The following is a 24,745-nucleotide window of genomic DNA, read 5'->3' as shown; positions in this document are numbered from 1 at the left end:
AGCTACTTCACGCTCCTTCATAGTGTCAGGTATTCATGTTCTCCCAACTTCTAGATGCCTATCAAAGACTTCCTTGTTTACAGTTACATATTAACACAAAGGCTCATGGTTTCTATTAGTTTTAGACAAAAGAGATTCTTGGCATTGTTGCATATTTAACACAAAGGCTCATGGTTTCTATTAGTTTTAGACAAAAGAGATTCTTGGCATTGTTGCATATTTAACACAAAGGCTCATGGTTTCTATTAGTTTTAGACAAAAGAGATTCTTGGCATTGTTGCATATTTAACACAAAGGCTCATGGTTTCTATTAGTTTTAGACAAAAGAGAATCTTGGCATTGTTGCATATTTAACACAAGGGTTCATGGTCACTATTAGTCATCGATCCCAATTGTGTGGATCGATGCTCATGATATCAATCACTGGATTGTCTGGTCCAGACTCCATTATTTATAGACTGCCGTCATATAGCTGGAATATTGCTGAGTGCAGCGTTAAACAATAAACCAACAACAACACTATTAGTCTTCAGACACAAGGGTCCATTGGCTGCTGTTACTTAGTAACACAGGGGTTTATAGTCACCTTTAGTTTTCAACACAAATTATTCTTAGGCTATGGCTTAATTTATCATGAAGAGATTCTCTTTATCAGTCTCTTGGTTAACTCTTTTAACAATTGCTATCTCTTTAATGCCAAGGATAGTATGGTCACTTCAGCACCAACAGTTCTTAGGGCACTACCTATCACCATCAGTAACGATTCTTGGCAACTATTAAGTCATAAAAACCAAGTATTTCAAGCCAACTGTTAAATCTTCATCTCAAAGACTTTGGGCTACTTATAAATCGTTAATGATTGCTGTTTGGTCTTCAACACCAACAGTTCCTCTGAGGTTGGTCTATCTGTGTGACTGGTGACTACCAATTTAGGAATAAGTTTTTCCTCTGACACATAGTCCATCTCGTGGGGCCTCTACTTTCTTTTTTTTGTCCAGACATCAGTCACCGTAATGCCGAGGTACCCTTATGGTTCACATCTATGGCTGATTGTTCCTATAGGTACACTCTGCTGATTGCAACCTTGGCATAGATCCAGCAGTATTGTTTCCACAGAGTCTTTTTTAGAATGTCTGTAATGCACCCTTGATATCATTGGGAGGTTATTTTAAACAATGCTCATGTTAACACTCAGGAGGGTTTGCATCATGCTATAGTTCATAAACTGCAGTTGTGATATAAAGGCAACTGAAGTTGCTTCCCCGCAACAGCATATAATGTGACAGCCTAGTGGTTACAGCATTATATTACACAAAAGGGCCCAAATGATCGTGTGTATTAACTTTCCGATATTTGCGCATGTACATTTTAGTGATTCTCACTGCTGATTGGTCAATTAAAGCCATATGACATGTTTAGAAAAATATGATATGATGTCATCCATTGTGCATGACTTCACAAATCATCTGTGAAGATCCGGTGAAGAATAGGTCTTCAAAACCCATGCTTGATGTAAAAGGCAATTTGCTTGTCATAAGAGGTGACTAACGGGTTAGACTCCGTGACTTGGCTGATGCGTGTCTAGGTATCCCAATTGCATGGATTGATGCTTATGATGTCAATCACTGGATTGTCTGGTCCAGATTTGATTATTTACAGACCACTATCATATAGCTGGAATATTTCTGAGTGTAGCATTTAACAACAAACAAACAAACAAAAACTTCACAAATTGATTACATTGCATCTTCTAAAAAATAGGCTGCCTTCAGTGAAGTTCTCTGTTGACATTTTATACATTTTTATACATTTTCTCTCTTAAAATGTCAATAAGTGATAAAGTGAATAGGCTACTTGAAACTCAGAATTACAGATTATTTGTCCCTCGTGAATGAATGTTCAAGTCCCTCACCAGAGGTGTGGGATGAACACCACTTGGTACAGATAAACTGTAATTCTTTGTAACTTGTTGGGTATCTTCTGAAAGACCCAGGTTCAATTCCCCAATGTGTGTGCAAATTGTGAGGTGATTATTCATGCTGCCTCCTATGATATTGCTGGAATATGCTAAAAGTAGTGTACTATTCACACATATAAAAGAAATAAGGAATGTTCTAGGTTTTCAATATCAGGGTTATGACCCCTGACTATGTCAGTTAGTGAGTGAGTGAGTATGGTTTAATGCCGCTTTTAGAAATATTCCAGCAACGCCACGGCAGGGGACACCAGAAATGGGCTTCACACATTTTATCCATGTCAGAAATTGAACCTGGGTCTTCGGCGTGACGAGCGAACGCTATAACCGCTAGGCTACCCGACCGCCCCTGACTATTTCAACCACTAAGTTATGAAAACATGTGATGAGGTACTTGGATGTTTATTTAAAGCCTCCTTCCGACATATTTCATAATGAATTATGAAGTGAAGTGTTTTGAAAAAGTTATGTCAAAGTGATGGATACTGATCAACGGGTCATAATATTTTAACAAATAATTTATTTATTTGAAATAGACAAAAGCATTGGCTTCGGAGACATCACATTATCATATTTGTGATAAGTTTATGTGTTGAATGTACAGATATGTTTCTGTCAGAATGATATCTTTTTGAAAGATTAGTGGGTGAGTGAGTATGGTTTTACACTGCTTTTAGCAATATTCCAGCAATATCACAGCAGAGGACACCAGAAATGGGCTTCACACATTGTGCCCATGTCGGGAATCGAACCTAGGTCTTCGGCGTGACGAGAGAACGCTTTAACCACTAGGCTACCAGACCGCCCCTTGAAAGATTAGAGATTGCCAGTTTAGGTTATGCAATGCCAATGGACTCCCTAATTCCCTTTCTTGTCAGTAGGCCCTATTATTATAAATACTACTCAAAAGAAGTTAAAGAATGGCAAGACAGATTAACTTGTATTATGAAAGAATCAGGTGTTCTTTGACTTCTATGAAGTTGCATATATTTGCCACCTATTCAAAATCTACCCCACTGTTTCACATAGGATCTTCCAGGATGATATTTTAAGCGTTCATGTTGGAGTCGGTGCACAGGTGGCCCAGTCGTCTAAGACGACGCAATTTGCTGTGCAGAGTTGCGTCCCTTGGGCAGGCAAGTAACCTATGATTGTGGGTTTGAATCTGGGTTCGCCCTGATTATGTTTCTAGGTTTGTCAGCACCATACCCATGCTTTTGGGTTTCACCAAAGTGGGAAACGTCTAAGACCTGCATCGGGCTGACACGCCGTGATATAACTGGAATAATGTTAAAAGCGGTGTTAAACCCAACTCACTCACTCACTCACTCACTCACTCACTCACTCACTCACTCACTCACTCACTCACTCATGTTGGAGTCTGAACAAGGTGAAGGTCAACTACAGTAGCATGACACTGCCTCCAGCTGAGAAACATGAAAGTTTGCGTCAGTAGATAGATACTCTGTTACGTTATTTTCTTGCAATATTAAAATCAGGTAGATAAGCAGAAGAAACATTGGTACTTATCATTTGTATATCCAAGATTTGATTTGAAAGTTTGGGTCAATCATTGTGGGGATTACATTTGGTTCTGATGATGAAACAGCTACATCTTCCTTCATGCTGTTAGTTTACCACCAATATAGTTTTATTACTGAGAATGTTTTCTGTTGAACTGACTGGCTGAAAAGGAGAAAGAAGAAATGTATAGATATCCATTTCTTGGGATGTTGTTCTGAGGATTATCAACCAATGACTGCTAAAAATGTAATTATATATATCTAAATATTGCTCGTATAGCGTCCATAAAATTTCCGAGTCCCGTGATGGGATTCGAACCACGGACCTTCTGATCAGAGGTCAGACGCTTCGTCCACATGACCAAAGACGTTAACAATATGTATATTAGCAGAATTTTTCTTTAATATGTCCATATTTGAGTATTCCAACTTCTAATATGCTAGGTGTCCAGACTCGATTATTTACAGGCGACCATTTTATAGCTGGAATATTGTTGAGTGTGGCAGTAAACAAACAAGCAATAAACTCTAACATTCTACTTTAAGAAGCTGAAAAACAATTGATTCTCAAGCAGTTGCTTTGATGATCACTTTCTGTCAGACACTCAGCCACCTAAATGTCAGATTCATGATTTTTTTTATCTCAATGCAGAAATATAATCCTGTCTTTCAGTGATAGAACTAGCAAGATATTTTTACACTTAACATAGAATTGCAGACTTCAGTGTAAATTTTTCACACACAATTTTTCACCATGATAGGAATACATTTTACTGTTTTATTTGAATTATTGAGCACAATTCCAACCAGCTCATGGTATCCTATGAAGAATCAAGTGTGGACATGGTAAACCAGTGGATGACTACATGCAATGTTCAAGATAAGCGCCTGGCAGTAACAGTCCATGTCATAGGGGAATGTAATGTGGATTTAATAACTTGTTAATCAATGTATCCTTGTCCTTTGGCTTCAATACAGAGTTAAGTTGTGAGTGAGTGAGTTTTGGTTTTACGCCACTTTTAGCAATATTCCAGCAATATCACGGCGGGGGACACCAGAAATGGGCTTCACACATTGTACCCATGTCAGGAATTGAACCCATGTGGGGAATTGAACCCAGGTCTTCGGAGTGATGAGCGAACGCTTTAACCACTAGGCTACCCGACCGCCTAGGAGTTTAGTACCTTGAATTACATTCTTCATGATGCTGTAAATAATCAAAGATGATGCACCAGTGTATCATTGGCATCAAATGTCTTGGAATAATTCTCTTTGTACTGCCATGGAATAAACCATTTCCAGACTGTGCCAAATCAGTAGAATTTAGTGTTTTGTGGACTATTATTAACCGAGCTTACTAGACCTAGAAGTTTACTTGATTCAGGCTTCGAATTAGTGGCTAAAGTTGCAGACTGCATTTCTCACAGAGATACACATCGGTTGTAAGAAACCCCTGAGAGTTACAATTTGTCCTTGAATCCTGACCCTCAGGAGACAGGCACCCCGAGCCTCCCAGCCTCCTAGCGTCCCAGCCTCCCAGTTCTTCCTCAGAGCAGCAGTAGTAATGGGTGCAGCCACAATGAATCCAATGAAGATCTAGGCAGAGCTGAAACATGGCCCTTGTCTGTATCCAGAAATCAATAAAAGACAAGTTCTCCAGCAGGATGAAAACAACACTGATTGACCCTGTGAATTTCATGTTGGAATTAATTAGGAACAGGGAGTTATTTGTGCCCTTTATCAAGGACGGCAGATGATGGCAAAAAGCAGGCATTGCCTTCATGTGATGGAGTTCCATTATGACAGTGAAAGTGAACATGAGGAATGTTGTTGATTCTGTTACTATTTGCTGTCCACCATGTATATACAGCTGGAAACAAGTTAAGCACCACCATCTATATAGCTCCACATCAAGTGGCCAGAATAGCGATAGAAACTTGCAGTTTAAGTCCACTAGTCCTAATAATTTAAAATATTAACCCTTAAAAATGGCTAACTTCTACTAGTCTACCATTGGGCAGTTTGGCAAGGACTACAGGACGCCGCATTTTTAATGCATATTGTGTATATATTTTCCAAATACTCATTGAAATTCAGAAGCTGAACTTGATTATCTAATGACATGTTTGTAACTGTTCGGTGGCAAAAGTTATCAGACTACCTCTCTCCTGCTTCCTCTTGCTTGTTTTCATCACATGATGTCACTCATTGTTTGTGAGCATCTGAAGGAACAGTGTTCTTGTACCAGCAGAGGTCTTCATGGTATTTTAGTTCAAAATGAGATAAATATATAAATATCAAATGTAGATATTTCAAGAACATATTTCTGAATGTATGAAAAGAATATAGGTATGGTGTCTACCTTTTTTTCCGGGTGTCTTAATGCACAACATATTAGACAATCTTCGGTTAAGGTTTTGTTGAGGAAATTGCTCCCAGTAACCCATATATAATAGAAAACATTTGTCTGATAGATATGATCCATTTTTACTGGATTTGCTTGTTCAAAGTACCAAAGGTAGCAGCAAAACTAAATGTTTTTGTATTAATACCCTTGAGATAAAAGTCTTAAAAAGAAAGAAGTATATATAGGCATAAAGGTTAAACAATATTTCGTTTCGTATTTCTTTCTTGTTTGCCATTTAAGTCATAGCAATATTAACAAGAATTTGCAAAAGTTGCAAGTATGTTCATTGCTGGAAACCCTAATCTCTGTTGTGGTCTAGCTGCTGAGTTGGCATTGAGGCAAGCATGATGTGGACTGTCCATCAGCTCTTCCCCTGCTACAGTTCCCTGTAACTGTGATGAGCGACAAGTTGTGACATTGGTTGTTGCATACATCAATACATTGAACTGTTCACATCCATTTAAGAGGTGGTGATGATATTCTAAATGTTTGTTAGATAAGTATTAACACAGGATTGTCTTTATTTCATCTTTTTGTGATTTCACTGTGATATTTGTGTACATTATTAAGGTAGTACTTTAGTACTGAAATATTGCGATGAAATAATGAAGATATTGTAATGCCTAAGTCAGTCCTCATCATTATGTATCGTTATTTTAACTGCAGCCTCTAAATTCCCTTTAAGGATAACTGCAATCATTCCAACTCTCATGCATTCATGATCCTGTTATCCCTTAGGTGTGCCAGTGATAGAACTGAAAAACTGTTTCATGATGAACAACAAAGAACAAAACTCCCTCACAAACACACTAAAACACACAACAACACACTCACTCACTCATCCAGTCATCTACCAACCTACCAAAACTCACTCACCCACCCTCTCACCCATTCACTCTCACTCACCCATTCACTCACCCATTCACTCACTCACTCACTCACTCACTCACTCACTCACTCACTCACTCACTCACTCACAGATAATATCCATTAGAGCTAATTTGTTATAGTAACGGCATTGCTCACAGCAAGATATCAGTTCGTGATAGGAAATTAAGTTTGGGGGCAAACTCAATATGTGACAACCAATATCAGTCAAATCAGTCACCTTTCTAATCAGACATGTTAATCCATGCAAGATCATGTTTGATGGTGGACATCAGGGATGACAGGGAAGGGGAACTCCAGCAGAAGGGGCTGGCTGTGGAGACACAGAGGGAGGAGTTGGGGAACACAGGCTGTAGGAGGGAGGAGTTGGGGAACACAGGCTGTATAGTGGGGGTAGTTGAGGAACACAGGTTGTACAGGGGGAGGAGTTGAGGAACACGGGTTGTACAGGGGGAGAAGTTTAGGAACACAGGCTGTACAGGGGGAGGAGTTGAACACAGGTTGTACAGGGGGAGGAGTTGAGGAACACGGGTTGTACAGGGGGAGGAGTTGAACACAGGTTGTACAGGGGGAGGAGTTGGGAAACACAGGTTGTACAGGGGGAGGAGTTGAGGAACACAGGTTGTACAGGGGGAGGAGTTGAACACAGGTTGTACAGGGGGAGGAGTTGGGGAACACAGGTTGTACAGGGGGAGGAGTTGGGGAACACAGGTTGTACAGGAGGAGGAGTTGAGGAACACAGGTTGTACAGGGGGAGGAGTTGAACACAGGTTGTACAGGGGGAGGAGTTGGGGAACACAGGTTGTACAGGGGGAGGAGTTGAGGAACACAGGTTGTACAGGGGGAGGAGTTGAACACAGGTTGTACAGGGGGAGGAGTTGGGGAACACAGGTTGTACAGGGGGAGGAGTTGGGGAACACAGGCTGTAGGAGGGAGGAGTTGGGGAACACAGGCTGTACAGGGGAGAAGTTTAGGAACACAGGCTGTACAGGGGGAGGAGTTGGGAAACACAGGTTGTACAGGGAGAGGAGTTGAGGAACACAGGCTGTACAGGGGGAGGAGTTGGGGAACACAGGCTGTACAGGGGGAGAAGTTTAGGAACACAGGCTGTACAGGGGGAGAAGTTTAGGAACACAGGTTGTACAGGGAGAGGAGTTGGGGAACACAGGCTGTACAGGGGGAGGAGATGATGGTGGAGAGAGAGGGATGTAGACTGTACTGGGGGAGGAGATGATGGTGGAGAGAGAGAGAGAGATGTAGACTGTACGGGGGGAGGAGTTGATGGTGGAGAGAGAGAGATGTAGACTGTACAGGGGAGGAGATGATGGTGGAGAGAGAGAGATGTAGACTGTACAGGGGGAGGAGATGATGGTGGAGAGAGAGAGAGATGTAGACTGTACAGGGGGAGGAGATGATGGTGGAGAGAGAGGGATGTAGACTGTACAGGGGGAGGAGATGATGGTGGAGAGAGAGAGAGATGTAGACTGTACAGGGGAGGAGATGATGGTGGAGAGAGAGGGATGTAGACTGTACAGGGGGAGGAGATGATGGTGGAGAGAGAGAGAGATGTAGACTGTACAGGGGGAGGAGATGATGGTGGAGAGAGAGAGAGATGTAGACTGTACAGGGGGAGGAGATGATGGTGGAGAGAGAGAGAGAGATGTAGACTGTACAGGGGAGGAGATGATGGTGGAGAGAGAGGGATGTAGACTGTACTGGGGGAGGAGATGATGGTGGAGAGAGAGAGAGAGATGTAGACTGTACAGGGGGAGGAGATGATGGTGGAGAGAGAGAGAGAGATGTAGACTGTACAGGGGAGGAGATGATGGTGGAGAGAGAGGGATGTAGACTGTACTGGGGGAGGAGATGATGGTGGAGAGAGAGAGAGAGATGTAGACTGTACAGGGGGAGGAGATGATGGTGGAGAGAGAGAGAGAGATGTAGACTGTACAGGGGAGGAGATGATGGTGGAGAGAGAGGGATGTAGACTGTACTGGGGGAGGAGATGATGGTGGAGAGAGAGGGATGTAGACTGTACAGGGGGAGGAGTTGATGGTGGAGAGAGAGAGAGAGATGTAGACTGTACAGGGGGAGGAGTTGATGGTGGAGAGAGAGAGAGAGATGTAGACTGTACAGGGGGAGGAGATGATGGTGGAAAGAGAGGGATGTAGACTGTACAGCAGGAGGGATTGACTGTTAGAAAAGATTGAATATGTTGTCTGTTAAACTTTTTTGTTAGAAGGCAGTCTTGTATAATCATGTAAAGAGACAAATGTAAATAACCTGATGAATGATGGATGACTTCATGTTTGAATGTATGTATGCAGCATAATATAGGTGGAGGTCATGACAAACAAGCAGCATAGGTAAGGGGTACATCTGCATCGTTCAGCATAAATATGAAGCTGATGTATTTGTGTTTGAAACAGGAACGAGACAGCTTAAAATGATAAATCTCTTTATATTTTCTTGTCCACAAGCATGTGATATACCGGTATTGTTCACTGCTCAAAACATAAAACTAAACTTTAACTGTCTACTTAATGCAATATACTGTATGTAAGTTCAGATATGTTAATAATTGAAAATAACGCAGTTAGTATTTCATTATTCACACCCATGTGAATCAAGAAAATTTGCAATTTGACTATCACGCCACCGCTTTTGATGATTATTTTGGTCTACTGCACACAGATTATTGACATTATTGATATTAATCTTCCATGGACTTCTTCCAATGCGGCCCTGGGGAATTCATTTCTCATATCTTGAAAAGGTCAATGGTCAAGGTCTCTGGATAGAACACAGTTATTGCTTTTATCATCGGGGCACTGCATTGATGAGTTTGGGATTTAGATTAATCGAAGGTCAAGGTCTGTGTATCTACCGTTTGGTCAAGCCAGGTGATAGCAGTCACCCACTCTGTGCGCTTCTGCCATTTTGGTCAAGGCAGGTGATGGTGAGTCATGCAAGTTCCTTAGAAATCTTTGTAAAATATGGTTATATCACATGACAGGGATACAAGCTAACTTACATGTTTCTAAACCAATCCCACGGCTTCCAAATTAATGTCAAAGCTCAAGCTCACCTTTGAGGTAATTGGCAAAAGAGTTGTATCCTACGTTATTTAAATACTTTGCAAAGATTATTAGAGGACTACCTACAAAGGACATTCCACATGGACCTGAGGAATTCATTTGGCACATACCATGAGGTCATGGTCAAGAGAAACTAATTTTACTCAAATCATCATGGTTAAGCTTTCAAAGAATATGTTTATGCATTTATCAATGCACTTCTATGTACCTTCCCTGGGATCGAGCCATGCTCTGAAAAGCGTTTGGTAAAAAAACAATGCAAAAATCAATGTTGCATTCAGGGTTTTCGTAAAACATAGTTATGTTATTGTAAGCATCAAAGGCATGGTTCCCTCTGCAGGCATGGCCTCATGTGGATTCTGGGTTAGAATTGGCCCCCATCAACCTATCCTGGTCAGGAAGGACGGGGTACAGGTGGTCATATAGTTGGAGATATAGGGTAGAATAGGTCTTCAGCAACCCATGCTTGCCGTAAAAGGCGACTATGCTTGTCGTAAAAGGCGACTAATGGGATCGGCTCGCTGACTTAGTTGATGCATATCATCGTATCCCAATTGTGTGGATCGATGCTCTTGACGTCAGTCACTGGATTGTCTGGTCCAGACTCGATTATTTACACACTGCTGTCATATAGCCGGAATATTGCTGAGGGCAGCATTAAGCAACAAACACACACACTCTACAGGCATGAAACTTTATATGTGCATATATCTTTACAAATACTACAAGATAAGATGTTGGTGCCACGTTTATCTTAGGAGAAGGTCACCTTTGAGGCTATTATGAAACATGGTTTTGTCATTCATTTGCAGTTACTGTTGTAGTTTTAAGCAATCCTGTGATTTGGTAATTGTTGGATCTAAGAAGTTCTCTTTATTAAGATTAAGGTCTAGAAATACATGGTGATATTTTAAGAATAGAGAAGCTTTGAGAAAATGGTAGTGAGCTGCCTCTGTTTTTGCAAGTACAGTCGAATCTAGATGTTTCAAACTTGGATGTGTTAGGACTCGCTAGAGGTCCCAAGTTTGTTTGTTTTGTTTGTTTGTTTGTTTGTTTGTTTGTTTGTTTGATGTTTAATGCTGGACTCAGCAATATTCCAGCTATATGACAGTGGTATGTAAATAATTGACTGATCTTACTGTGATTGCTGTAATTACATCAAAGGCAGGATGCTTTCTAACAACAGGCCAATATCCAGTTGATCCTACCACATATGACCATAGATAAGCTGAATTTTGAGGACCAGAAAAAAGACAAGAAAGGGTTTGGCCTATGTGAAGGTTTCACTTTCATTAAACTAATTTTCTGTTTGTAAAAAAGTACATTGCATTGTGAACAAACAACACGATAACAATCTTTGTCAATGAAAATGTGAAATTTGCAATTACACATCACAAGACATATAGTATACACATCAGCAGCAAGTTAATGATGTGTTCTCATGTGATTGCCATTGACACTGAAAATTGGGAAAGGAGTAATATGAATTAAGATTACGTTAGTAAATCTATTATTCGAGCTATGACCCAGACAACAACGACAATCCAGATGGGGAGAGTGAGATCAATGCTACGCCATAGCTGCTGCCCCATTCACTACCACTACCAGCAGCCTGGGAACTGAAATTTACATATGCCTTGAAATATAGTGTTGTGTTTGGACCTGGTAAAAATCTCACATAACCTGATGTTTGGTTTTCGAAAATTGACTTTGTTGGTTGTCTTGAAACCCCGGACTCAAACTTTTTTTCAGGTCCCCACAAATTGGACACAATGACGTTTAACTGTACGTGCTAAGATCTCAAGCATGTCTACCCGAATTGTCTCTCATCTTTTTGGTGTTAAACTGTTCTTCTTGTATTTCCAGGTGCCTACAAGAGCCACTTGTTTGTCCTTCGGCTGGACCTTGGACCTCATGATGAGATTCCTGATCACTACGAGCAGTTTGCTAATGTGGATTTCACGATGCCAGCATGTACTGTGTCTAAGGCCCAGGTTCGATCCATCTCCGTGGCAAATCCCAGCCCACCAGAGAAGTGGGTCCGCTACATAGCCAAATACGAATACAAGGTTGAGATTGAACACCTTAATGAAACCGAGTCAGAGAAGGAGAGTGATTAGATGTGTCAGCTGAATGACCGTGAGATCAACCTAGGAGCCCTTGGGACAGTGAAATGGGATGAAATTTCACATATCTGAGCCATTTGTAACATTCCTTTCCCAGTGATATGCAGGACATACCCACCGTACCGGCAATGACACATTTCCATGTGTTATGTTCCCTACCAATGTATAACGTCAATTATACACTACCTGGAATATCACTAACCCTGATAATTAGCATCTGTCCTTGAGTTGTGAAATATAGGATTTCAGAATTAATATTGTGGTATTCTTGTCCAAGAGGAATTGTTAGAAAAAAACATACCATCATCAAAGTCATAGAGTTTGATCATTTTCTACGCAGTGATTAACAAGGCAGTTTTTGTGCTTGATGTCAGTGGACAATTAGGAAGGTTTTCTTTCTACTGCACCTGTTGCTTAATGGATTGTATGATAAGTGTGGACAGAGTAATTCTTTCTTTCTGTGATAGATATTTATAATTGAAAACTGCCTTTAGACTCACTGTAACACAAGCCTTAGTGTGTGTAGAGATAGTTATCAAATTGTGCGCATAATTGTTTTATATGTACTTTTAGAATATGTATTCTGCACTTATACATAAATTTGAATTACTTTATTGATGTACAAATATGTTCAATGACAATAGATAATTAGATCTCTCCCTGTGAGTGTTACAGTTCTCAAGTATTGATTTTACAGTGGGCTGCTAGTTGCAGGGCCATAAGAGTTATCTCCCTTGAACCGTGCAGCCATATGCATTAACTGCACTAAGTATTTGCAGTTCTGGAGAACAGATTGTATTTGTTGATTTTATCTTTGATAACGTTTTTTTTTCTTGTCATAAACAAAATGACTTGAAGTTAAATGTATAAAACATATTATTGTTGATGTTTGAATCAGTTAAGATAATGCCAGTTAGACAAATGAGTAATTTGAGGCCTTCTGTAGCGTATGATTTATAGACACAGTAGACAGAATAGCATCGGAACCATGGAAGTAGAGAATGCAAGTAGATACAACTATCCTGTACTATATTGTAAAAGGTAGATAATGCATTGAATATTTGCATGTGTGCATTAAACACTGCATAAGACTTTTGTTGCAATTGTATTAATTATGTGATATGTAGAGAAATGGATTTGGACAAATTTTGTAACAACGTGTGTGTATATATGTAGATAAGTATACAAGGTACTGTAGTTGATCAATAGATCTTTGATACAGTTTAAGGATTTGTATCAATGCACTGGATGACAAGCTTAGTAATGTCAGTGTGTCAAGAAAAGTTCTGAAAAATTGGATGTGAAATTGTGAAAAAGTGAAATAGGAATGCTGAATTGCATGACAAGAACATGCAGTGTTTCCATAACAAATATGGCCTGGTATAGGTTGGGGGTGACTTTGTTTTACTGTTTCCTATAATGCATAATTCATAACAATCTGACCAAGAATATAATAAATATCCTTTTTTGGTTATGATAATCTTACTAAAATGTTATCAATTAAAAACAGGTGTCGGTTATACCACCTTGATTTTTAGATACATGTATTTATAGAATGAAATGATGAAATTGATATTGATACAGACTCTTGATAAGGTGTCAATAAGGCCAAAGTAAGGCTTTGTAAGGCTTTCAAAAACTTTCATGGAAGAGATATGGAGGGCATTTCCTAATTTGATGCATCAGTGACAAAAATTATATCTGATGCAATTCACTTGCAACACTTGACTTGCATTTGCATGTGTTTGTGACTGGTGCCACTGGTGGGGCAGAATACGTTCACCTTTTCACAAATACCCGTTATTATCACTATTTGATAGTGGTTCATAATCACATGCTTATGATATAGGAATTGTACGATTGACTAATAATTCTTATGATTATGGAAAGAGTTTCGTTGCTGTTATTATCATAACTCAGGAATTACAATTTTCAGAACTTTTCTTAATATTTGATACGTAGGAATAGCTGACTTAGTAATGTGGAGACTTAACCCAATGTGAAAAGTGTAGAATATAAATGTGTGAAGTAGACCATAATTTGTACAGATGTATCGTGAACAATGCACAGCTCAGTGTTTGTACCTACCTGCCTGCAGTTCCACTCATTTAGATCTGTGTCTGTGAGGAAGGCCCTGGCAAGACAAGAATAAATGATCTGTTTTCCTTAATGCATTTGCAGAAGACACTAGAAAGATGTAGTTAACTGTTTTTATGTTGTTTGGCTTATTCTGATAATGCACCTTTCTGATCAGCTTTAATCAAGACGCAATTCGGTGTCTAATTTTCAGTCACTTTTGTTGTCATTTTGAAAGTATTTTTAATGTATACCGGTTTGTTTACTTTGTTTTTCTGACACTGGTGCAATGATCTGACATCTTAGGTAAAATGACATTCCATTAACAAAATATATTTAATGACTGAGGCAATACTATATACTAGATCTTACTGATTGGATTGATATGACTTTTAGCTCAATGGTTGGTGCTTTCACTCTCTACGCAGATCCCAGTTTGATAAGTATCCTCAGGGTTGTTTGGTATTTTTAGTATTCCCTGATGTGATTTTGCTGCAAAACTGCTAAAAATGGACACTACACTCTCACATCTACAAAACTAGAATCAAGAAAAAGACTTTGAAAACATTTCATAATTTGATCTCTTGTTTATAAACTAATGAAGCAGCATACACACATGCACAATATGTATGTAAATAGTACGCGATTATAGGGAAAAAGCAATACAACAAACAGATCATTAATCATACTAAATCTAAACAAAGATAATTAGCTAAATACTTACTGTTTCTTAATCAGAACACAATATTGTCAATGAATAAAAGTTACTTATAAATGGCTGCTTGTGATGACGACATATACAGCAAGAATAAATTGCATGTTAGAATATATCTCAATCCTCTTCAGTATTTCATATATATAGAGTTATATTTATCATATATCAATCAATTTGTTATTTTTATCCCATGTGTATGGTGTTAAAATCATTCTCATATTCTACTTGCTTTATTTTGTTTATATCTCTGGAATATCCTGCTTGAAAGTGTACACGTCATAACCAGGAAGTTAATGAAGTATTAATCAGTGTATAAGGGACATTGCTTCAGTAAGCAATCTCAGAACCTGTTACAATGGCATTTTACTAAACAGTTAAACAACCTGTATCTTGTAAACAGGAGTAAGAGACATGCCCATGGCTGGTCTGTTTGTTACATTTGAAAGAGGATAAATTGTCTGAAAGATGCAGTTGGCATTCTAACGTCTTTTTCAATTTTATTAATAAAACCAGTGCTTTTGATATATCAAATGTGGTAGCTGAGACACAAAAATGTCTTCAGGTTTTCCATTGAATATGTTTCTATGAATCAAATATTCATATATACAGGCATAAGCTGAATAGAAAATGTACAAAAATTTAAATCAAACAAATCTTGATGGAATCCCATTGTTACAGAATACTGATTACAGGACCGATATGGACAAATATTTAGATGCAAGTTCTCAAAGCTGTTTTATGCTCTGATGGTTCATCCCTAATGTCTAACATCTTACAGAATTCAAGACTAGTCAGATTGATTTTATTGGACTCTTTTATGTATGGTATACCAGGATATCTACATGATCAGTACAATCATTGAAGTATTTGTTGAAATGTTTTATTTGTGCTTATGTTATTCTTGTGTAATCTTACTAGCATCATCTATGGGTTTCAGGAAAATGTATCAAAACTAAATTTGAAGATATTTTATTGAACTCAGGGTTCTATACTCATCACAAGAATTGGTCAAGACATCAACTTAATAATACTTTATCTCAATATACAGTGTGATGTATTAGCCTTGGTTTGTCTTAAGATGATTGTATCCATGGATATGCTTGCCAGTTGCTTCTTTTACTCCTTATACATGATTCATATCAATCTCATTTTGTATTTTTATAATTGTTTTGTGCTTTACCCTTGTTTTACAGATTTGTCTTTACAATGCATTTACCTTGTATGACTCTGATCTGCTTCTGCCTGTCCCAGACACTCACACCTTATGTCATGGCATTATACTTATATCTGTGATACAGTAATCCTTCTGTTGTTACTTGTTTTGGTTAGCTTGATTTGTTTTAGATTTGTCTGTAGTGCAGAGAAGCACCTTCAGCAACCTTGTGTTTTACATGTGGTTTGAGAGTGTAGTTCTAACCTGTTACTTTAGCTCAGCTAACACCTCTTGTTCAATAAGAGATTGTCGTTTGATTTTGTGCAATATTAATACAGTAAATGAATGTTCTGAAGATCGGAATGTGTACTGCATTACATTCATGAATCATGTGGTATTTGGTTGAGATAGAGAACTTTTGAAACAGCTTCAGGGATGGAAATTAGCACTAGCCCGGACCAGTTTTGTTGAAAGTAAAGGTATCCTAATGGCTAGAAGTTCAAACATTGGATATTGCTATATGTTATCACTATTCGGGCGAGTAGACATTCTTGATTAATTTCCATCCCAGGATATCAGAGTGATATGAGCACTGTTGGTTTATATCCTCCTGATGTATTGTCAATTGTCCTCTATTTCATCATCAGAAATGTACTGTTAAGTTAATTTTATTATTTTACAGCAAATTAAGAATTAATGGCAATATCAGTGTTTCTTCTTTGTTGGTTCTTTTTTTGCTTAAAAATATATGTTTTCACTTCAGCAACTGTTGTTTGAAACTTGAAAATGCTGCAGATCTCCAACTAGTCTAATTTGAACATGAACCTGACACAGTGCAATTTGGAGGAAGTTACACGGATCCTTTGTAATCATCCATGTTAAGGGCTCTGTATGATTACAGTGCTTAACATGTCATGGTTAGAGAACAACAACAACTACTTTGTGTGGTTTTGCTTTATGTTTAAAGCAGTGTCAATACTACAAGCTGGAGAGGTGACATAGATGTAGCACAATACCCAGGTAGAGCTGTGCACACAATGAAGAAGTGTTACCTTGTTGTGGATGACTTCAACAGTTGTACACACGGTAGTAGTGTGTGCTCACTTTACAAGGAATGTTGAACAAGTAGTAACATAGTAGAATGATTGTTGTGGTTTTACAGAATAATTCATATACCAGTTCACTTGTGCAATATGTTTAAAAGGATGGGACACCGGGATACCTACATGGTCATGTTGGACACCAGAACATTCAGCAACATTGTACACCAGAACATTTAGTAACAATATATTAGAACATTGGGTAACATTGTATACCAGAACAATGAGTAACATTGTATACCAGAACCTTCAGCAACATTGTACACCAGAACATTCAGTCACAACATATTAGAACATTGGGTAACATTGTATACCAGAACAATGAGTAACATTGTATACCAGAACATTCAGCAACATTGTACACCAGAACATTTATTTACAATATATTAGGACATTGGGTAACATTGTATACCAGAACAATGGGTAACATTGTATACCAGAACATTCAGCAACAATGTACACCAGAACATTTGGTAACAATATATTAGAACATTAAGCAACATTGTATAGCAGAACATTGAATAACTTTGTATACTAGAACGTTCAGTTACATTGTATACCAGAACATTCAGATACATTGTATATCAGAACATTATATATATCTTCAATGGTTTGTTTCCTGATGGTACTTGTAGCATTAAAGACTTAAATTCTTACATTAAGGTATTTGGTTAAGTCTTTAATGAAAAAGAAGTGTGTGCTACATTACAATGAAGCATAACATCATTTACAAGTGAAAATATATAACATCAACACCAGAGAATAACTAGTCTTGATTATCCAATGAAGCAGATTTCAGAGGGCATTACAGGCAAGTCAAAAAGGTTCATTCAAGCTGTGTGCAATATTTGCAGCCACACCTGCAGCCACACCTGCAGCCATGTGAAAATCAACTTGCCACATGAAGATGCTTATTCTGAACGAACCACACCATGTCATCCCATTACCGCAATCAGGTTTGCAATAATTATAATGCAATAGACATTTAGCAAACTAGAAACAGAAACAATCTGGTGTAGTCTGTTCGCAATGAGCTGTTCAACATGACTATGTACTGCCCGTGGTGCCTGTCTTGTATAACGCCAACAGTCTTAGCCTGAGCAGGCTCCTGCCTTGGGCTGCCTCAACAGACAGTGCTCACTCAGTATTCTAGAGACTCTTGTGTCTGTATGTCTGTACAGCCCTACACTGTAGACACTGGCAGTAGGACCACGTGATCATATTGATGGTTTATTTAGCATTCCCATGACACATCACATTGTAGCTACTGTACATGTAGTTGTGTAGCTCAGTAAAATATTCATCAAATTCTGTCTTTTGTGTTTTCTTTGTCATCGGCTGATCTTTTGTCGAGGCCAAAAGGGAAAAGAATAACACAAGATGGATTGGGTGGGTGGATTCCTGACATCACTTGTCTGAACTGCAGATTCAAGCATTCTGATGAGTTTTATGAAGCTTTTATGAAGGATAAACAACATTTATGATGATACCATAATGTGGAGCCGACCACTCCCTACACAGCTTGTCTGAAAGTACCATCATCATCATCATCATCATCAACATCATCATCAACAACATCATCATCATCAACAACAACAACAACAACAACAACAACATTGTTCTGTGGAGAACATGTATAATATGTGTAGCCATAAGGATTCTTGTTTGGTTTGAACATATTTTTATTAAAGATTAAATGGATTATCACAACTATGTAGACCTCTCTGAAAGGATTTTCAACGGCTATGTACAAGTACAAGTACAACAGGGAAAATGTAGGTGTAAAATCAGAAAATACAACTTATACAAATCCTTTCCTCTGCTTTATTATATTGTACTGCTTTAAATATGTTCATCCATATATTGAGATCTGCACTGCCATATAAAATTGGGCTTATGTCATTGAGAATATTGTTATTGTTAACTACAAGTAATTCAGCCAAAAATACTCTGTTTATCGAACAATTTACACTGAATACAAAAAATGAAAAGAATTTTCCAAACCTCTTCAAAGAAAAAGTTTGGAAATTATTTTTTGTCAATTTTTTTTATAAACATCAATTTGTAATTTTGTTGCTGGTTTTCCTGCTTGACAACCTCTGTCTTGTGTGGAGATAGAACATGTAGACAAGTAGTAGGTATTTCCATGGGTAGTCACTGTGCCCCTCTACCAGCAGATATGTGACCTCATGTCTTTTAACAACATCAAGATTAATTGGTTTCTTCATGTAATTTATCCACCAAAGATGAAAGTGAAAGAACGAAATCATATTCAGTGTCATATTTGGATCTCTGCATAGAATTCAAAATGAAGCGCCACAATTCGCTGTGCAGAGTTGCGTCCCTTGGGGCAAGCCTGAAACCTATGATTGTGGGTTCGAATTCCAATGATAACATTGCTTGCTTGTATATAAAGGTAAAGCAGTCACAATCCTACCTACTTCTTCTATAGACATTAATCTTAGTCATACACCTGTATATTTATTTTCATTTGCAACGGAAAATACGTTTCAAACATACAACGCTTTCCCTCCGAAAGTGTGGGCTGAGAATACTGTATATTATAGGGTTCATTGCATTACTGAGAAAGTAAGAATTGTTACATATCTTGTAGATAACAACCTCGGTGGAACTCATGTCTTCCTGAAACTTTTGACCTGAGAAGTGCAGGAACTCCGCTGTCAGGTAAGGGACATAACCAATGATTCCTGAAAATGTAATAACACTCAACATCATCGTTGTATGCCCAGGGCGTAGGTGGATCTTACCAATGTTACTCCTAGTTTTGCCAATCGGAGTCTTCATACTACTCAATGCTCTTGCTATTAACATCTGCTCAAACCTCTTTCTCCTCATTGGACTAACAGGTATAGTTGGCATTTTGTAAGAAACGCCAGCACCAATGGTTCTACAGCTACGGTTACAAAGTGTTAAAGCAATGATACCATAGAACACCACAAATACAATGAAACAAATGCTAAACAACAAGCTTAAACATCCTTGAAACAATAGTGAATAAACTGAATGATACATCATATCTGACGTTGAACAGTCAACTCCGGTCACCCCATCGACACGAGTACGGACAGTTTTGTTTCCACTAAGAAGCAACATTGGCCAAGCGATAGCCACTGCCAACGCGCACATTACAGCTGCCAGAGACTTCGAGTGTTCCAGGGAAGACATCTTGAGAGGATAGCGGGTATTGTGAAAGCGATCAAAAGCAATACATACTAGTATTAATCCAGAATAGGTGTTCGAAAATGCTTCAATGAATCGGAAAAGTTTACAAGGGATCGGAAAATGGTTCAGAAATGGATTTGCAGTGTCGTAAATCTCAAACGGTAGACATATTGAACAGCTCAACAGATCTGTGGCCGCCAAAATAATCATAAACAAGATGGCGGCTTTCATCTGGTACCTTCTTCCATAAACGTTAATGGCCAATAGGTTGCCGATAATTCCTACTGCCATGACAACACAAAATACAGCAATTACAGGCAGAAGGAGTAACCGCCTCTCGGCATTTAGTTCTCCAAGTGTTACCGACCGGTTTGTATCCGACATGTTTCCACCTGTCACGGTATTTAAGGACATGGCATTTATGTCTATATAGACTCCCTCATGCCGGTGATCATGGTGCTATGTTGAACTTGTTAAAACGTGAACCTGGTCAAGTAGGCGTCACATGCATTTTCAATTTCATACAGATTCCTGAATGAAGCTTGAACTGTGTCATCAGATGGGTTCAATGTTCCTTACACAACCGCTTGTAGTGTGGATCTAAGTGCTAGTATAATACCTGTGTCACCTTCCCTACACAACCGCTTGTATTGTGGATCCAAGTGCTGGTATAATACCTGTGTGACCTTCCTTACACAACCGCTTGTAGTTTGGATCCAAGTGCTGGTATAATACCTGTGTGACCTTCCTTACACAACCGCTTGTAGTGTGGATCCAAGTGCTGGTATAATACCTGTGTGACCTTCCTTACACAACCGCTTGTAGTGTGGATCAAAGTGCTGGTATAATACCTGTGTCACCTTCCTTACACAACCACTTGTAGTGTGGATCCAAGTGCTGGTATAATACCTGTGTCACCTTCCTTACACAACCACTTGTAGTGTGGATCCAAGTGCTGGTATAATACCTGTGTCACCTTCCTTACACAACCGCTTGTAGTGTGGATCCAAGTGCTGGTATAATACCTGTGTGACCTTCCTTACACAACCGCTTGTAGTGTGGATCTAAGTGCTGGTATAATACCTGTGTCACCTTCCCTACACAACCGCTTGTAGTTTGGATCCAAGTGCTGGTATAATACCTGTGTCACCTTCCCTACACAACCGCTTGTAGTGTGGATCCAAGTGCTGGTATAATACCTGTGTCACTTCGTGTACAGCCGGGGTGAACATATGGTTCCATCTTCAACACTTGTAGCATGGCTCTATATGCCTGTAGTACGCCTGGGGTTATTCCAATGTCGCTTCGTGTAAGCCGAGTTTGATCTGATGCGTTCAGTGTACCACCATGTAGATGTATATCATATACATGTGTCGACATGTGTCCAAGCATTTGGAAGTTTGGGGATGAATGAAATATTACAGAACAGTATATTTGACAGTAATGACTCCGGTAATGTGACATCTCTGACTCACAAATTGCAACAATTATGCTCCAAATTGAGAAGATATTTTTACATTCTATGATAAACGGCTGTTTAATTTATTAAAATTTACAGTTTACGACCCTTTGACATTAAGCCTTCATCACAGGGAAGAGACCACGAGAGAAGCTGATGTAAGCTTAAGGTATCAGTCGCCAGACACCGTTTTTTTGTAATGTCAAATCAGATGCGACTTTGAGTGTTTTGAATAACCGCAAATAACGATCATTGATATTGTTTTACAGTAGTTTGTTTGATGTTTAACGCCGCACTCGGCAATATTCCAGCTATATGGCGGCGGTATGAATAAAAATCGAGTCTGGACCAGACAATCCAGTGATTGACATCATTATCATCGATCCGCAGAATTTGGATACGATGACATGCATCAACCAAGTCAGCGAGCCTATCTCTTACGACAAGCAAAGTCGCCTTTTATGGCAAGCATTGTTTGCTGAATTTTACGGTTGTGGTAAGAATATTGTTTCAGCATTGTTATAATAATGATACGATTTAGGCATAGCTAAAATAAAGAATAGAAAACACACGGGAATGACAAGTAAATTAAATACATGTACCCTCACGCTTAATGTTTTGTATATCATGGTATGACCTTTGCATGTCAAGGTCGTAGACGGTTGCCATATCAGTGAAACCCCAAATAACACGTAGGTGGTGTTGGTAGATAAAAATAATGTATTTTCATATCTGGGAAACACCAAAGCTATCACACACATCCACGCCATCGCGTACACTCACACGCAGTCAACCAAGCCACCGAGCCTCAGCTCCTGATTCATGCAGTGGCCTCTAATGACCAGAAGAGGTGGATTTTGACCTGTACGTCAGATTTTCCATTCGGGTGCTTAATCACCCCTGAGGTTAACCGACACTTCAACCCGAACCTTGTCACGTGTTAAGCGTAAAATATTACAGCCATCTATCCATGATTTTTTCTTCCATGACCGTAGGTCAAACTTGGATCAAGATGTCCTTCAAGATCAGCCAGCTAAGCCATCCTGCTTCTGAACCTAGATTAAATAACTAGTATGTAGAAATACATGTATATGGTTTGACCTCAGTGATAAAAAAACAATACCATCACAAGGTTGCATCCCACATCCTTGTAAAATGAGTCTTATTCATGATACTGATGAGGTCAAAGGTGCTGTACAATCACATGTAATTGATTTACAGAATGTGGTAACATTAGGAAAGTGGTAGAAATAGTTTTGCTTTTAAATCACTGTACACTGGACACTGGAAAGTGATATTCTTCTTCAATCTATCTATTTTTACAAATTTCTCTTAAAAAAACAACATATCTGCCTGTTTCAATAAATAAATCGGGGCGGTTGGGTAGCCTAGTGGTTAAAGCGGTCGTTCATCACGCCGAAGACCCGAGTTCGATTCCGACATGGCCCATTTCTGGTGTCCCCCGCCCTGACATTGCTGGAATACTGCTAAAAGCGGCGTAAAACCTCATGCACTCAATAAATAAATCATATGAGCAACAACGAAATCGAGAAAGAGCAGTTTTAAACTTACGTAAATTTGCATTTAAATGATAAGGTTCTATTAAAGTAGTCTTTCTTTTCTAGGAACGTTACTACTATTTTTTAAACCACAACTTTGGTTTTGTAAAAATGAACAGTAAGCTTTGACCCTTCACTATATCTCTCTAATATATTTGCTTTTGCAAGCCATGTATTGTGCTTGATAACATGACTATATCATCAGTGAAAAGAAGCAAAAAAATGTCAAAGCTTGGGATGTAGGTATAACCATCAGTGCAATTATTTTGGATTTGATATGATAATTCATTTATGAAAAAGGAAAAAAAGAAATCGGCTTAATATACACCCTTGGCAGACACCGATGTTACTAATAAAATTATCTGATATAACGCCATTTTCACATATTTATGTATAAATAACTCTTTCTTACAAACAACCATATACTGATTTCTTCCTCGATATTGTCTGTCGTGTGAAAATCCGCTGCCCATGGGTTCGAATCCAAAATTCAGCCTTATTGTGGTCATGTCAGTGCCATGCCCGTGCTCGTGGGTTTCACCAAGGGGTGGTTCGCTTCGTACTTGACCAGATCAAGCCGACATGCCATGATTTAACTGAAATATTAAGGTTAACCCATATGTATCTAGGGTGTCATATGTAGAAATTCTTATATTAAATATTGTAGCCTTTTTGACATTACTTATACTTATAACTAATGTTGTATTTGGGATAACACTTTCTTAGTAAAGTACAGATTCTAGTTTTGGGGGGTTGAGACCCGTCCGGGATTCGAACCCACACCTGCCAGGGTGAGGCACCTAATCGCCAGCACACAAAGTCAGCGATCTAACCCACTCACCACCACACACACACACAACCCCCCCCCCCCCCCCCCCCCCCCAATTATGCGCACGGAAAAAAACGCCAAAGACGCGTTTTCGATTCCCGATATGGGTACAATGTGTGAAGCCAATTTCTGGTGTCCCCCGTCGTGATATTGCTGGAATATTACTGATTGCGGCGTAAAACCATACTCACTCACTCACTCATTTGGCAGATGTTTACCCTAACATATTGTCCATGAATCTTTTATTACACAATACATTTCTCTCTTAAAGTGTTAATCTGTTTTTCCAATGCTAATTTGTGGAATATTTGTAGTTAGACATGCTTACTTTCATCAAAAGGTTTGTTTTTTTGTAAAGTTAAATGCACATATTCCGCAGTCAAAGCCCCGGGCTAAATATTCGTGTTCGAGTTCAGCCCATGTTGTTTAACCAACCTCGCCTTCGTATCTTTGACAGTTTGACCTTTGTCTGTGTTGCCGTGTCACCATGATCCTTTCAGCCACTTTCATGTGCCGGATTCCACATTCTCTCTTCCAGCCGCAGTCACACCACCCCTCGCGTGTTTAATGACATGATGAGCACATCCGGGGACAAACGACCTACTCCAAATGTTAAACGTCTGACCGCATCGTTGTCAACAATTGCTCATTTCC

The 24,745-nt window shown here is 39.0% G+C and overlaps 2 protein-coding genes across 8 annotated transcripts in view; one reads left to right on the top strand and one right to left on the bottom strand.

Moving 5' to 3' along the window:
• The window catches only part of LOC139444200 (protein stoned-B-like), a 141,919-nt gene extending 123,561 nt beyond the window's left edge, over positions 1–18,358 (top strand). For all 7 annotated transcript variants that reach the window (XM_071225111.1, XM_071225107.1, XM_071225109.1 and 4 more), the window contains one exon: positions 11,758–18,358. In XM_071225111.1, coding sequence (XP_071081212.1) covers positions 11,758–12,011 — 254 coding nt within the window. In that variant the 3' untranslated portion in view covers positions 12,012–18,358. The remainder of the gene's footprint in view (positions 1–11,757) is intronic.
• Positions 18,359–19,547: 1,189 nt separating this feature from the next.
• LOC139441952 (cholecystokinin receptor type A-like) lies at positions 19,548–20,658 on the bottom strand. The gene has a single exon (XM_071222699.1). The coding sequence runs from the start codon at positions 20,656–20,658 to the stop codon at positions 19,549–19,551; it is 1,110 nt and encodes a 369-aa protein (XP_071078800.1). The 3' UTR covers position 19,548.
• Between the last annotated feature and the right edge of the window lie 4,087 nt (positions 20,659–24,745).

Source organism: Haliotis cracherodii, unplaced genomic scaffold (assembly GCF_022045235.1).
Source record: "Haliotis cracherodii isolate W230 unplaced genomic scaffold, xgHalCrac1.p SCAF_5, whole genome shotgun sequence".
Lineage (NCBI taxonomy): Eukaryota > Metazoa > Mollusca > Gastropoda > Lepetellida > Haliotidae > Haliotis > Haliotis cracherodii.
This window is presented reverse-complemented; position numbering and strand designations above follow the sequence as displayed.

Bases quoted from the DNA above. Each gene is read 5' to 3' on its own strand.
- LOC139441952 (XM_071222699.1), bottom strand. From the start codon at position 20,658: ATGTCCTTAAATACCGTGACAGGTGGAAACATGTCGGATACAAACCGG.